Raw genomic sequence first — 14,715 nt, 5'->3', positions numbered from 1 at the left:
ACAGTCACTTCAGATAGATTCAGCGATCAAAGAGAACGTGGAGTGCAAACGGCAAACTCACGTCGTCCTGTGTTGTAGTGAGAAAGATCCAAGCCGAAGCTGTCGTGTCTTTCCCGCACGGGCCAATTCACGCTAGGAAATGTCGAAGTGACCATGTTCAATTCACCACTCGAACTCCAGCGCCGCACCGACGCCCAATTGCGGTCCCAATCACATCACGAGTACCTCCGGAGGCCCGTTTGGGATAGCATCCGTCTGCAAACAGTCGTCACGATGGGCTCTCGCACGTTCGGCGAGCTCCTGCTCCGCCCAAGCACCTTCACCCGCATGACACCCGCTTCGCGCTTCACACCCGCGTGGACAGCCCAGCGCTACATCTCCAACACATCCTCCAAGCCCGCTGCACAGCCAGCACGCCAGGAAAACCCTGAAACCGCAACAACACCCGAGGTCGCCGCCGGATCACCAAAACCCACTTCCCGCGTTGCAGCCTCCCAAGCCATCGACGACCTCTTCGCCGGCCCCCCTTCACACGCCAGCACATCTCCGGACTCGACTCCAGTGAACCGCGTCTTTGGCGCCGAATTCAGCAAGCCCTCTCCCCGCGGCCGCCTTGGCCGCGCCCCCAACCTGAACTTCAACGACATGATCCTGCCCGACACCATCACCAACCCGTCTCTCGAGAACAAGCCCTCGCCCTCGACGCTCGTCGCGCAGCAAACCGCCACCTTCGCGGACTACCCGCGCTTAAACCCTACCTATGGCCGTAGCGTGGACCTGGACCCCAGCCGCGGGCGCGATATTGTGAGAGGTATTGGAATGCTGGGGTCTTTGATGGCGAGGAATAAGATCAAGGGCGATTTCAATAAGCAGAGGTTTCACGAGAGGGGCGGGTTGAAGAGGAAGAGGCTGAATAGTGAGAGGTGGAGGGCGAGGTTCAAGAAGGGGTTCCAGGGGGTTACGGGGAGGGTGATAGAGTTGACGAGGAAGGGGTGGTAGAATGCTATAGTTGAGGGGAACGGGGGAGGGAACGTGTAAGATTGTGTTGCATTTACTGGTAGACCTGTAACTTATGGGGCCCTGGAGTCAGAAGAGGGGATTCAGCATTGCTCTGTACAAACAATTTGAGCCTTTCAAACAATTCATCACACTTCGCGTGTCGTTTCATGTGAGTCGTGTATCTATTTCGTTTGTACTCTTATGCCACAGCACTCCCACCTCCACAGCATTCAGTCCTTCTTCCCAAGACTGCCTCCTCCATATCCATACCCACCCAACCCATACCCACTCCCGTTCCTATTCAACCCGCCGTTCGGCATCGGCAGCCCGTATCCACTCCCACCACCCATTCCGCCACCTATTCCCCCACCCATTCCAAACCTACTCCCCCCGTTCATTTTATCTCTCGCGTAAACCCTCAACCGTCTCGGCAACTCCACACCCCTAAAATACGCAACACAAACCGCGGCACTCGCGCCCGCACTCAACAAACAATACAACAGCGTACTCTTGTAAATATGCCCTCCATACCCGCTCCACCCCGGCGGGAGCGTGGTACTCGGATACCACCTGACGCTGAAACTCAGCGGCAGCGGGTCACCAATCGTGATTTTCGTATTGCGGGTGTGACTCGCAATGCTATACGCTGTGGCCGCATCAATCGTCCCCGGGCTCTCTTTCCGATCCGCAGCATGCAGCAGCAAATTCAGACTATTCCCGACATGCAAATGACTGAGCTGCAATGTCCCCGCCAACCCCACAACCAGGGGCGTATACAACGTTGACTGACTCCCTAGGGCACCCTCTTGCGTGACCTCATCGCTGACTCGGTACTGCTGCTCAAGCACGCTCGGCGGGAGCGGCTTTGACGGAATACGGCAGGTGAGGGGCGCATCGTTATGGATATAGAATTCGAGGAGGTGGAAGAACTCGTCGGTGACGAAATCAATCGTACAATTGATTTCGCGCTCGATGCCGAAGAAGAGTTCGAGCGGGCGGTTGGTTTCGTTGCAGGTCGGGAAGGGGATGTATTGCAGTTGGCCGTTGACGTCGGTTATGTGTTCGCCTGTTTCGCTTGGAGGTGTTAGGAGTGCAATTGGATGAGTAGAGAGAGGGGGAAATACATTGTGCGGTTGAGACAGGTTACTGGGATTGGTTCGCCGGGGTTGTAGCCTCGTGCTTCTTGGAGGGTCTTCAGCGGTTCTTGACCGCTCACCGCGCTCGCGAGTGATGTCCAGAAGGAATACAGCACCAGGAGAGGAAACCAGGAGACTTTTGACGCCATCGTGGTATAGGAACCGGAACGACCGAATTGATATGGCAAAAATACAGATAGAGGCTCACCACGACACCAGCATTGCGTGGTTGGATGCGCTAGGTGTTGGTTCGATCTGTCAACTTGCATATGCCGAAGTCAAACTTGGTGGTCAGTGCTCCTCCGCCTCCGACTCCGCAATCACTCGAGGCCAATATGCAACACCAATCATGAATGTTAACCTCAATCGCTCGTTGAATCACATTAGGCTATCAGGCTTGCTAGACACTCTTTGCTCGCATCATGTACTCGTAATCATGCAGCCATCATCGCCACCGTCGCCCTCGATCGTCGAACTTTACAACTGAGACTTCTTCTTGAAGACGTTGATGAGACCGCTTGTGCTGGCATCGTGCGAGTTGGACTCCTTGTCGTCATCGAGCTCAGCCTGGATCTTCTTGGCCAGGCTCTTGCCGAGCTCGACACCCCATTGGTCGAAGCTGTTGATGTTCCAGATGGCACCCTCAGTGAAGGTGAGGTGCTCGTAGTAGACAATCAGAGCACCAAGAGTGGCGGGGGTGATCTTGTCGGCCAAGATGGATGTGGTGGGTCGATTACCCAAGAAGGTCTTGTGGGAGACAAGGTTGTCGGGAGCACCCTCAGCCTTGACCTGGTCGGGTGTCTTACCAACCATGAGAGCCTCAGCCTGGGCGAAGAAGTTGGAGGCCAGCATCCTAGAATGGTCAGTACGCATAGTTCGAGGGGAGGTATATGTTTGAACTCACTTCTGGTGCTTGTTGTTCTGGACGGGGTTGTGGCTCTTGGCAGCCAAGATGAAATCGGTGGGGATGAGCTTAGTGCCCTGGTGGAGCAGCTGGTAGAAGGAGTGCTGAGCGTTGGTCGCGGGCTCACCGAACAGGATGGGGCCGGTGGTGTACTTGACGTAGTCACCGCTGCGAGTGATGGCCTTGCCGTTGGACTCCATGGACAACTGCTGGAGGTAGGCAGGGAACCTGTGAAGGTACTGGTCGAAGCTGTTGGACGTTAGATAGCTTCATGGCGTGCAGTTTTGTTGACTTACGGAGATACAAGGTGGGTCTGGGCACCGAAGAAGTCAGAGTACCAGACACTCAGCAGACCACCGAGCACGGGGATGTTCTTCTCGAGAGGAGTCTCCCTGAAGTGCTTGTCCATAGCGTGGGCGCCCTCGAGGAACTTGTGGAAGTTGTCATAGCCAATGTACAGAGCAACGCTTGTACCAATGGCAGACCAGACACTGTAGCGTCCACCGACCCAGTCGGAGAAACCGAACATGTTTTTCTTGTCAATGCCGAATTTGGTGACCTCCTCCTCGTTGGTGGAGAGAGCGACGAAGTGCTTCGCAATATCGGCCTCCTTCGCCTCCTCCAAGAACCAAGACTTAGCAGTGTTGGCGTTTGTGGTGGTCTCGGCTGTGGTGAAGGTCTTGGAGGCGATGAGGAAGAGAGTAGTCTCGCGGTTGGAGTCCCTCAGTGCCTCAGCGATATGAGTTCCGTCAATGTTGGAGACGAAGTGGGTCTTAAGGCTGCGGTCAGCGTAAGGCTTGAGGGCCTCGGTGACCATAACGGGGCCGCTAGAACTTGTCAGTATATACGTCTCAGTATAGTCTTGTTCCTGGAAGTCGCTCACAGATCGGAACCACCAATACCAATGTTGATAATGGTGTCAATCTTCTTGCCTGTGTAACCCTTCCACTCGCCGCTGCGAACCTGCTCTGTAAACTCCTTGATGTGCTCGAGGACCTCATTGACGCCCTCGACGACGCTCTTGCCATCAACCTCCATCTTCTGATTGGAGGTGTTGCGGAGAGCTACGTGATAGACTGCGCGGTCCTCGGTGAAGTTGATCTTCTTACCAGCGAACATGTCATCGCGGAGCTGCTCGAGGCCGGCCTCTTTGGCGAGCTCGACAAGGAGATTTACGGTCTCCTCAGTGATGAAGTTCTTCGAGAAGTCGAAGAGGATCTCGGAGTCCTCGGCATCGTTCTTGAAGATGTGGCTGAACTTCTCAAAACGCTGCAAGACTGTCAGTGAGCTTCACAGCATCGCAGGTTTTGTGGCCTACCTTGGGGTCCTTCTGGAAGTACTCCTTCAGGACAATATCCTTTCCGAGCTTCTGGTGGTGGTCCTGGAGGGACGACCAGGCGTTCAGGTCTGAGGCTTGCGCGAAGCCGGGCATGTTGTGTTACGGAACTGGCGGGTTCAACAAAACAATGCTTCGAATGAGGATCAGTCACTTACAATTGAAGTTTGGGGTATCGAAAAGGGAAATGCAAAGTCAATTGAACAGAGAGAAGTGTCAGAAGTGTTGAGTGAAGGTGTGAGGAGACAATCGATGGCGTGTTAAGGTAGCTGCATCTTGGAGCTGTGGAAGGCGCGGCCGAGAAGCCCCCACCAAGCCCCGCTGTACTCGCGGATACGTCACAGCTTTACAGTTGGTTAAATCGCGTGAACTGCAAACTTCTTCGGTCGGTTAGTAAAGCACCATACAAATGCTCACTAATTGACAGGTACAGCTGCGCTACCATCTGGCTGGGCTGTCAGTGTCAGATCCGTTCCAGACTTCGCAGAGTGGGATATCATCTTGCATTTCCTATCTGGGCGTGTTCCAAGCACAAAATGCTGCCCCCCCCCCCCCATACGCCGATGCCGTTGCAGAACCAAAATAGCCAAAAGCACTGAGAGTTCCCACCAATCACACACTCATCTATGTATGCTCCAAAGCCCGACAACAACGGTATCAAAAGGTGCAATGGCGACGGTCCGATCGCCGAAGCAGCCGGCTGTTGGCCGAGCTGAGCACAGTCACCGTTTCTAGGCTAGGGTGACCTTATTTCCTATCCGCAACACCCTCGAAAGACGGGTCCTTCACGGAACCACCAGCATCTCCGAGACCAGCAACCGGCCGGTTGTAAGACCAGCCTGCAAATTGCTCTTGCATAGTCTGCGACAGCATGGGTCCATCAACGTATGAATCTGTCGGTGCTTCTGAGGTGAACTCGCGGTCGAAGTTGGCGGTATCCTTAGCATCGACCTGAGGAATGATTAGCACATATGTAGTCTACAGTTTGAGCAAATTCACATACCACGTTAGGCTTGAAGCTGGGCTCGTACTTCCTCTCCAGCAGCTTGCGCCAGTCGATGCTGTGGAAGAAGTAGTGCGCCTTAATCTCAGCCGCGCCCTTAGCTCCCAGACGCTTCTCTGCGTTGCGGTCGAGCAGACGGGTGAGAAGGTCGCGTGCAGCAGGAGGAACAATCTCAGGTCCGGGGAAGTGCAGTGGCTCAGTGAGAATCTTGCGGTACATGTCGTTGGTGTTTTCATCGTAGAAAGGCGGGAGGCCGGTCAACATCTCGTAAAGGAGGACGCCCAATGTCCACCAGTCTACCGACTTTGTGTAGCCACCACCGGTAAGAAGCTCGGGCGCGAGGTACTCAGGTGTTCCACAGAATGCTAAGAGGCAGGTTAGTTGATGTCAGGATGAAATCAGAACTCTGAGCGCTTACTGTTTGTGCGGTCCTCGTCCTTCATGTCCAGCTTGCACAGACCGAAATCGCACAGCGCGATGTGGCCAGTGTAATCAAGCAGAATATTCTCAGGCTTCAAGTCACGGTAGATAACGTTGAATCCGTGCAAACACTCCAGCGCACAAAGGAGCTCTGCAGCGTAGAATCGCGCACGATTGATGTCGAATCTTTGCTCCTTCTGCAAGTGGTGGAACAGCTCGCCGCCGTTGACAAAGGCCAAAACAAGGTAAAGCTTCTCTGGCGATTGGAAAGAGAACTTCAATGGTACGATGAAGGGGTTATTGATCTGAGCCAGAACCGATCGTTCGGCGAGGGTATGTGCGACTTCGGACCGAGAGATGATGTGGGCTTTGCGAATGGTCTTCAAGGCGTAGATTCGGTGTGTGTCCTTTTTCCTGTACGATGTGAGCGCAGATCCATAGTATATAAGAAAGTCGTCACATACTGCACTTGCATGACCTTTCCGAAACTTCCCTTACCAACGACCTTAAGCAGCTCAAAGTCGTCAATGGCCAATCGGTCTTGTCGGTTCTCAACGAAGTTCACGCCGACCTTCATGGAACCGCTGCCGAACTGTACATTGATCCAGTCGGCACCAGCCTGGCCAGCCGCTGTGTTCTCTCCCTTCTTGTCCTTGCCATCTCGCTGCTCCTCGAATCGAGGGTTGATCTTCAGAGTTCCAATAAAAATGTCCTCATTTCGGCCAGCGTTGGGAGGTGCGGTTGGGTTGCGAATGTAGAGCGAGACAGTCAAATCGGTTATTCGAGAAACATCGAACTTGTACTGTGTGTTGCCGCCAGCCCACAGTGGGTTCTCTGGTGTACCGGAAACAGCGTTGATGAAAACTTGCTGCTTATCAAAATCGACCAGAGCATATGGGAGATGTTTCGAGGAGTATCGACCGTGGATGGTGGGTGCTGCGTTGATGCTACCAGCGGCAGACTGTGGGCGGCCATGGCCGGTGTACGAGCCAACTACGGGGTTCCTCGACGACCCCGGGCGCATCGAGCCCGCTACGGAGAAGCCACCGCCAGTCGAAAGTGAGCCTTGGTGGTGTGAACCGCCGCTGAAGGCCTGCTCGGCGCCAGGCGGGAGAGAGAAGCCTTTGCCCTCATGGAGTGTGACTATCAGGATACCAGGTCGGAGGGGCGCTGGTGGCGGGGCTGCGTTGGCTTCTGAAGCAGCTGCGAGCAATTAGCAGTGTCTCAGCACGTGTCATACATAGACGCACCAATGCCGTTGGAGTCTTTGGGGTCCACGAGGGTTGCATTGCTGCTTGCGAAGCTTGTCGAGGCCTTGGGTGTCTGCTGGTCAACAATGGTCGATGTCGACGACGAGCGACTAAAGGTGTTGGCGAGCGGCGCCAGATGCGTCTCCTTAAGCTCTGCGGAATGTGTCAGAATGCATAATGGGCTGTCGGCAAGGCTACACACTCTTGGTGAGCTTCCAAGACATGGTTGCAGCGGCTCAACGGTGGTTGGATATGCAGAGGAAGCAGCAGGCCAGGTGTGGGCGGTGGAGACGGGAGGCCAAGAAGAGCGGGGAGACAGGCAGGAGGGCCAACGGGTGTCGGTGAGGTTGGTGGGAGGGACGGGAGAGAGGGACAAAGGGCAGAAGGTATAGGGGCAGCGGAGAGGGTGGCGATGGACTGTCGAGAGGCCCAAGGAGACCCGTCAGTGTGCACTTCTGAGGGGGCACGGCCTGTTTGAGTCTCACGTTTGGTTATGCTACCTAGTCTTGGGCGTGGATCGTGTTTCCTCGCGCCTGTGCGCGCGCCCCAATCTGTCGTCCGTAGCTCCTCATTTCCAGCCCTTGAGCCCCACGACGAGTGAATTGCTGTGCGTGCACCGCCCGTCCGCTGATGACGATGCTCCAGGGGCGCGCACACACGTAACATTGCTCTGCGTGCATGCTCTTTCGCTGCCTCGGCTGCACCTTCCGCCAGCTGCGTCCACACCCACCATCGCGATCGCTCGAGGGCCAACACGACCAAGTCCAACGCGCCCATCTTCTTGAAGTCCCATCTCAGCAAACTGCAGCCCGCTCCTCTGCGCGACATTCGGGCTGTCAGGCGCCTGCCCCCTCCCGTTTGCATTGCACAGCCACGGTTGCTGTTGCGCCGACTTCACCTCCGAACGCCGACCGCCTTCACTTCTGCCCCGAGCGCGCCTAGAGGGTGATCATGGGTGTCATCAAGAAGAAGACGGGGACGCGGGGCACTGAGGGCGGCATCAAGTATGTCTGCGATGTGTGCTCGTCTGATATCACTTCAACGGTATGCTGCATGTCCATATTCCTTGATGCCAAGCCGTCCCATGTTGACACGCATAGGTTCGCATACGCTGCGCGAACGACGAGACCTGCCACGACTATGACCTCTGCGTGCCGTGCTTCTCCGACGGCAAGTTCTCACGCGACCACGACCCTGCGACGCACGCCTTCAAAGTCGTAGAGCAGCATTCCATACCCATATACACCGAAGACTGGGGTGCAGATGAAGAGTTGGCATTGCTGGAAGGTGCCGAAACATATGGATTAGGATCTTGGGCAGACATTGCAGACCACATTGGCGGCTTCAGGGAGCGAGATGAGGTCCGTGACCACTACATCGACACATACGTGAAGAGCTCCAAGTTCCCTCTGCCAGAGCATGCCAGCAAGGATGACACTGTGCTCAGTGAGCGCATACCTCGAGCCGAGTTTCAGGCCCGCAAGAAGAGAAGGATAGAAGACAAGAAAGAGGAGGCTAAGAATGCAGCACCCGCAACACCCAAACAGAAGCCCACAGCCAGCGTACCGTCATGTCACGAGGTCCAAGGCTACATGCCCGGTCGATTGGAGTTCGAGACGGAATACTTCAATGAAGCTGAAGAAGCGGTTCAGCATATGTCGTTCGATCCTGGCGATGGCATCAACCCCAGGACTGGCGAAATGGAGCCGGAGATGGAGCTCAAGATGACGATCATGGACATCTACAATTCAAGGTTGGACGCCCGGGTGGAAAGAAAGAAGATCACTTTCGAGCACAAACTCCTTGAGTACCGAAAGAACCAAGCGGCCGACAAAAAGCGCACAAAGGAAGAGAAAGACCTGCTGAACAAAGCGAAGCCCTTCGCACGCATGATGAAGCACGAAGATTTCGACACCTTCTGCAAAGACCTCGAGTACGAGCACAACCTGCGTCAGGCCATCTCTCAGCTACAGGAGTGGAGGAACATGCAGATCACGAACTTAAAGGCTGGCGAGAAGTACGAGCAAGAGAAGCAGACACGGCAGTCTCGTGGACCTCCACTTGGCCAGTTCGACCGCCTAGCTTCCAGTAGGATTGGCAAACCGACACCTCCATTCGAGCAGCCCTCTGCGGCGACCGCTCTGATCGGTCCAGAACTACCACTTCACATCAAGCAAAGGAGCGGTCTCACGACACCGCCTCCTGACAAGACCACAAACGGCATCAACGGCGTCTTGACACCACAACATACCAAGACCAAGTTCCAGGTCAAGCAACTACCGGGAACAGTACCACTAAAGTTCGGCAAGGAGTCTGCGGCCGATCTTCAGCTGCTGACACCGGAAGAGCGTGAAATCTGCAGCGTGCTGCGCATCATGCCAAAGCCGTACAATGTGCTGAAAGAGAAGATGACGCGGGCTGCGCTGAGCAACAACGGTGCTCTCAATAAGAAGGCCGCGAAAGAGCTTCTGGGCATTGATCCCAAGAAGTCGTCGCAACTGTACGAATATTTTGTGCATAGCGGCTGGATCGCAAGAGCGTAGGAGCTTGAGGGCGTGAATTGAGATTGGGTCTGATTATGGATATGGCGTTGTGAGACCACTGTAGAATACCCAGGCTGGACGGCGTTGGGTGGCTTTATGTAGATCTTGGCTGCTACGAGCGGCCTTGTTGACATTCGAATATGAGAGTACTGTTGTTCATCATTGGGCTTGTTTTGGAGTTAAGTGGTTTTGATTTGGATGGTGCCAAGCCATGACGTTCATGGGGTGGTTGCTGCGGTAGCTCCCGAGCGAGCTCCTTCCAAACAGTAGTTCGGGACCGAGATATCGAACTCGTGGAGAAGTCTCTCGTCTGCGCATCACCACTTTCCGTCTTTATGTCTCTTTAGTCACTGCATGGGAGTCCGGGCAGCTTCGACGCCGCGCGTAGTTTTCATTTCTACTTGTAGCAGTACGACCAACGCCGGCCGTTCATTCTCACTCTTTCGCAAGACCTCAGGCCGCAAGCAGCCTCCACTCTCCACACAGCAACCACACCGCGCTACACGAGCGACATGCCTGTCTTCCACACGCCTTCGCATTCGCATGCGCGCACCGGCTCTGGCGCGAGCTACCATGAGTCGGCACCGCGCTTCTCATTTGCGCCTGAAACATCCGGAAGACAGGTGATTGATGCAGAGCACCACGAGACCCGCAAACGGCGAAACGGCGACTACGACAACCCTTCTATACGCGGTTTCACTGCACAGCCATGGACTGGCACCACATCAACATTTTCGCAATCCGAGAGCCCTGCTCCCCTTGCGCACGACCGATACGCACTGGCTGGAGGTAGCATCGAGGGCACGAACAGCTTCACACGGCAGAACGGGAACTACGACGACTACTTCCATCTCCAGACACAGCGCGGAATGTGGTCATCGCCGACAAGTCCGTCGATGCAGCCTATGACGTTAGATCGTGTCCCTTCGACACCAAATGCGCCCAATTCCTGGGTCGTTGATTCGCTCCTGAACATCGTTGGTGGAGTCGCAGGCAAGCTGTTTCAGTTCTGCACTGTGCCATTTCGAGGGTTCCAAGCAGGAGGCGGACAAAGCTACAATGCCGACGCGCAGTTCAAGATTGCGTCAAAGTTAGGACTGCACGACGACGCAGAACCAAGTGGTCCGGCCGCTCCAGTACAGCAGATCAGATTCGATACCCGCACCAACGACGACTACGGCGTTCGGTCGATCGAATCAGTGGACACCGAGCGGCCGCGAATGCCAAAACGACTACGCACAGAAGACGCATGGATAATGGTCGGCCAAGACGAAGAAGCAAGATCAAGTCCCATCGTCACACCACGGCTGTCCGAACGATGCATGCCCGCACCTACATACACGCCCGCACCCACATACACGCCCGCACCCACATACACACCCTCGCCCTCGCAAATCCCGTGCCCCCTGTCCCGCACAAGCGCCACACCAGTCTCGAAACGTCACTCCCTCATACCCGTCTCGCGGCGCTCAAACGCATCAAGAACACCCGTCTACAGTAGCAGCATACCCGGTCCAAAATCGCACAACAGACAGCGGTCGTATAGTCGATTAAACTTTGGGTCGCCTGCCAAATCTGAAGGGGAGAAGAAGAAGATTAGCCCGTTGCCGCCGGATAGTCAGCGCCTTGTTAACAAGATGAGGAGAGAGGAGATGGAGGATGATGCACGGATGCGGAGGATGAGTAGCCAGATGAGCGCTATGCTTAGGGAGGCACGGGAGGCGCTGGGCTCGAAGGTGGAAGTTGAGGATGATGACGAGGAAATGATGCAGCATTCGAATTGATCGCGAAGCGAGGGTTAGTTTTGATAGCGATTTTCTGCAGCTCACGTTCTTGTATATTCGGATTTTTTTGCGGCGTATATCGGGCGTTCAGGTCGGCATCTATACCCGGCACGGCAACAGCTCGCTCTGCATTTTCGTACACAAACAGTCACCAGACTGCTGGAATGAACAAAGTCTTCAATGATCTTGTGCCCCCTTCCCAGGCCAGACCACTGATCGGATCCATCGTTGTGCAGTACTACAGAGCGAGGAGGTCCTCGGACCTCTCAACGATATCTGCGCACAGCTGTCTACAAGAGTCTGGAGACATTCGGCGGATCTTGACACGCGGACACTCGATCATTCACGTTCACTCAGCAACACAACTATGACGACAGGATCAGGATGATGGATTTTGGCGACTACAACCCCCCCGTCCTCCAGAAGAACACCATGAGCCAGAACGCGAGAGCATCCAGCCCACCACACACACCACGCCAGCAACGAGCAAGCCCTGGACCTTGCCCGCCCTCTCGTCGACTGACTCCGCGGCGACCTTGATGTCCGCAAGCTCCTTCTGCAGAGCCGCGAGTGCCTCCAGGAGGTCATCTCCGACGTAGACGGGTGCTTCGGGGGACACCTCGATGTCGCCGGCCCATTTTGTAGGGCGCCGGGTGACGCCGGACGTTGACTGCTGGAGGACTTCAGACCCGCCAGCGAGCTCTGCGAGGACGGGAGCGAGGAGGAAGAGGAAGACGATGAGCTTCATTTTGAGGCTTTGAGGTTGTTTGTATGTCTGCGTTGTGGTTAGTGTTTCTGTGTAGGCAAAAGAGACTTCGGTGCATGGCTTACGTTGACAGACCGGGGCTGCGGTGAAGAAAGGAAAGGATGATGAGAGCGATGGATTCCTTTTGAGTAAACACGCTGATCTGGTGGTGTCTGCCTCAGATCGAAGGGCAATCGCTCATCTCTAGGTGAGGAAGTCACTCCTTCTTGGCTTGTTGTGAGTACGGGAACTACAACACCAAACTATATCCTGGAGGTGTTCAAAGCTCCCACCCTTTGCCTAGTATACCAGCCTAACCTCGTCAACGTGACTTGTGTGAGCGGCGCTGTATGAGGAATGCTGAAGGGCTTCGGAGTTGTAGGCTAGCTTCAAGAGGGTGAGGCGAGAAAGGGCATCAACCGACATGTTGCTTTGGTTATCCAAAGGTGCTCGATATATGACGCTCTCATATATACACACAGTCCCAGGGCTGACGATCATATCCCAGCCGCAAATAACTATCCACAAAGGTCGTGACTTGCCATAGATACGTCAGAATATATTACATTTCCATCTCCCCACTTCGGACCCCTCTCCCAATCTCTTCTTGCCACTTAATTCTGCTTAGGCTGCACACTAATAACCTGCGGACTCCCATCCAACTCACTTGAAAACGGCCTTGCCTCATGAGGCTGAGGCTGCTGATAGTTCGCATTGTTCTCCGCATACGCGCCCTGCTGCGCAGCATGTGGTGGAGGACTCATACTCGGGCTCGGCACGTTATACACCGGCTGCCCCGATCCAGCATGCCCGCCTTGCTGAGGATACTGATTCCCATACATTGACAGCGGGTTCGGCGACGACGCTTGGCTGACAGGGGATTGAGGTTGAGAAGTCCATGTGTTTTGCTTGCTTTCTTCGACCCCGAAGGGGACCATACCGGCGCCTTGCTGCTGCATGGGCGGCGGGAAGTATTGTGGTGGTGAGGCCGGGCCGGTGGGCGCTGCAGGCTGGGGGTTATACGATGCTGGTGGTGGTGCGGCGGTAGTGGAGCGCTTCTTGCGGCGGATGCAGAACCAGGCCAGGAAGCCGATAAGTGCGAGGCCTACGATGGGGCCGACGACTGCGCCAGCTATCCAGGCTTTGCTTGAGGATTTCTCTTCTTTGGTGGGGGTAAGGGTGGGGGTCGCAGCGTTGGTGTCGCCGTTGCCATCTGAGGTGGTTGCTGCTGTAGTGGAGCGAGGTGTTGAGGATCCTGGACATGGTCAGTATGTTTACTTGCTCTGGAGGCTGCTTCTACTGACTCGATGTGGTCTTCGCTGCTTCGGGCTGGACGCGGTAGTATGACCAGTTGACACTACTGATACCGCAGTTTACATTGGTCTGAGGGCTCGAGTCCTGATCGTTCTCATACATGAAGGCAGTGTTGCAGATGGTGAAGGACCGATCTGTCGGGTCGGGATAGGCGGAGGTACTGCAAACTGTCAGTGATGGAGGTTCCCAAGCTCGTTGCGCTAGAGGTCACATACCATGGAATAGTTAGAGACGTGCTACCCCCGTAAAGTCTGCCATCGAAGATCAAATTGCCGTTAACACAAGCTTGAGGTATGTCGCAGCCAGCAGATGTTGCTGCGCAGCATCTCCAATGGCCTCCGGTCTGGAAGTAAGTAGCGCCTGATTCGCATTGTTGAGACGTCCAGACACCGTTTTGTGATACCCATCCCATGTAACGGTCATTGTTTTGTTTCCTCCAGAGCTCGATCTGTGGACCAGGAGTGATGGTAGGATCCGAGGTAGAAGCTGATGGTGTGACGATAAACGCAAGGCTACTCATGGAGAGCGCCGAGCCAACCAAGACCTTTGCTAGCATGATTGAGTTTTTCTATGTGAACGCTTCACTCAGAGATGGAAGTCTCCGCGGAAAGGAAGGGTATGGAGTGAAGAGAAATGCGCAGAATGCTATCAAGCTCAGCTCAGAAAGCCTTCATAACATAGAGTTCTCATAAGCCTCAGGCCGAAAGGTACATGCCGACTACATCCGTACTTGAAATCCCGGTCAGGGTCTGCAGTTGTCTCACGAGTGTGAACGTGGTACTCCTGATCCAATGAGATGATGTTGTAGGCGAAATTGGTTCGAAGGTGGGCTCCATAGTTCGTATTGTCCGCAGAGCTGAACAACACGGGATGTCGTGGCACTCACGCGGTAGCTGTAACAGGTAATTCGTGATGTGCCAAGTATATGCTTAGCACTGTTCGGTATGGTGCGAAGGTAAAGGCGCAGGGGCTTAGCGTACAGAGCAGGGTTAGGCGAACGGCTGTGGGGCTAAAGGCACGACTCGAATATAATGTATTGTTTTTGAACGCCTGAGTCTTGGAAGTGCCGGCTCAGATGTCGTACCGATCGAACAAGCATTTCTAGCCTTGTGCATTTGCAACTGTATGGACGACTCCTTGCCGCTTTCCGAGGGCGTGGTTGTTCTGGTTGTCGGGCTGACTGCGAAACAAGGCTGAACGTTCGTGATGCCCACCGTTGGTTGACAGCTTCAGTTGACCGCTCGAACCCGTATTCGGGCCGCAGGAGACAAAGTAGTCCGG

The 14,715-nt window shown here is 54.9% G+C and overlaps 8 protein-coding genes across 8 annotated transcripts; 3 read left to right on the top strand and 5 right to left on the bottom strand.

Annotated features, from left to right (window-relative positions):
• Window positions 1-177: 177 nt before the first annotated feature.
• On the top strand, window positions 178-1,129 carry BU25DRAFT_400192 (uncharacterized protein). The gene has a single exon (XM_033704958.1). The coding sequence runs from the start codon at window positions 274-276 to the stop codon at window positions 997-999; it is 726 nt and encodes a 241-aa protein (XP_033557840.1). The 5' UTR covers window positions 178-273; the 3' UTR covers window positions 1,000-1,129.
• A 100-nt stretch (window positions 1,130-1,229) lies between these two features.
• Window positions 1,230-2,284, bottom strand: BU25DRAFT_349622 (uncharacterized protein; the record flags this gene model as incomplete). Its single annotated transcript, XM_033703265.1, has 2 exons — window positions 1,230-2,073; window positions 2,124-2,284. The coding sequence occupies 2 exons, from the start codon at window positions 2,282-2,284 to the stop codon at window positions 1,230-1,232; spliced, it is 1,005 nt and encodes a 334-aa protein (XP_033557839.1).
• A 328-nt stretch (window positions 2,285-2,612) lies between these two features.
• On the bottom strand, window positions 2,613-4,471 carry BU25DRAFT_349584 (glucose-6-phosphate isomeras-like protein; the record flags this gene model as incomplete). Its single annotated transcript, XM_033703260.1, has 5 exons — window positions 2,613-2,988; window positions 3,040-3,288; window positions 3,336-3,866; window positions 3,923-4,308; window positions 4,358-4,471. 5 exons carry the CDS (start codon window positions 4,469-4,471, stop codon window positions 2,613-2,615), a joined length of 1,656 nt encoding a protein of 551 aa, XP_033557838.1.
• Window positions 4,472-4,918: 447 nt separating this feature from the next.
• Window positions 4,919-7,512, bottom strand: BU25DRAFT_414114 (serine/threonine protein kinase-like protein). The gene is made up of 6 exons (XM_033707203.1): window positions 7,251-7,512; window positions 7,049-7,201; window positions 6,263-7,001; window positions 5,797-6,212; window positions 5,379-5,743; window positions 4,919-5,326 (listed from the first exon to the last, which is right to left on the bottom strand). Exons 1-6 carry the CDS (start codon window positions 7,270-7,272, stop codon window positions 5,123-5,125), a joined length of 1,899 nt encoding a protein of 632 aa, XP_033557837.1. The 5' UTR covers window positions 7,273-7,512; the 3' UTR covers window positions 4,919-5,122.
• A 352-nt stretch (window positions 7,513-7,864) lies between these two features.
• On the top strand, window positions 7,865-9,788 carry BU25DRAFT_171943 (transcriptional adaptor 2). Its single transcript, XM_033700830.1, has 2 exons — window positions 7,865-8,092; window positions 8,149-9,788. Exons 1-2 carry the CDS (start codon window positions 8,000-8,002, stop codon window positions 9,589-9,591), a joined length of 1,536 nt encoding a protein of 511 aa, XP_033557836.1. The 5' UTR covers window positions 7,865-7,999; the 3' UTR covers window positions 9,592-9,788.
• A 315-nt stretch (window positions 9,789-10,103) lies between these two features.
• Window positions 10,104-10,838, top strand: BU25DRAFT_299710 (uncharacterized protein; the record flags this gene model as incomplete). Its single annotated transcript, XM_033701963.1, has 1 exon — window positions 10,104-10,838. A coding segment is annotated over one exon (735 nt), but the record flags the coding sequence as incomplete, so codon positions are not given.
• A 916-nt stretch (window positions 10,839-11,754) lies between these two features.
• BU25DRAFT_424617 (uncharacterized protein) lies at window positions 11,755-12,546 on the bottom strand (the record flags this gene model as incomplete). The annotated part of the gene is made up of 3 exons (XM_033708296.1): window positions 11,755-12,150; window positions 12,207-12,383; window positions 12,430-12,546. 3 exons carry the CDS (start codon window positions 12,544-12,546, stop codon window positions 11,755-11,757), a joined length of 690 nt encoding a protein of 229 aa, XP_033557834.1.
• Window positions 12,547-12,734: 188 nt separating this feature from the next.
• BU25DRAFT_461732 (uncharacterized protein) lies at window positions 12,735-13,990 on the bottom strand (the record flags this gene model as incomplete). Its single annotated transcript, XM_033710467.1, has 3 exons — window positions 12,735-13,375; window positions 13,425-13,594; window positions 13,650-13,990. The coding sequence occupies 3 exons, from the start codon at window positions 13,988-13,990 to the stop codon at window positions 12,735-12,737; spliced, it is 1,152 nt and encodes a 383-aa protein (XP_033557833.1).
• Between the last annotated feature and the right edge of the window lie 725 nt (window positions 13,991-14,715).

This window comes from Macroventuria anomochaeta (genome assembly GCF_010093625.1).
Source record: "Macroventuria anomochaeta strain CBS 525.71 unplaced genomic scaffold BU25scaffold_35, whole genome shotgun sequence".
NCBI lineage: Eukaryota > Fungi > Ascomycota > Dothideomycetes > Pleosporales > Didymellaceae > Macroventuria > Macroventuria anomochaeta.
Note: the sequence above shows the minus strand (reverse complement) of the source record. Positions and strands in the feature narration are given on the sequence as shown.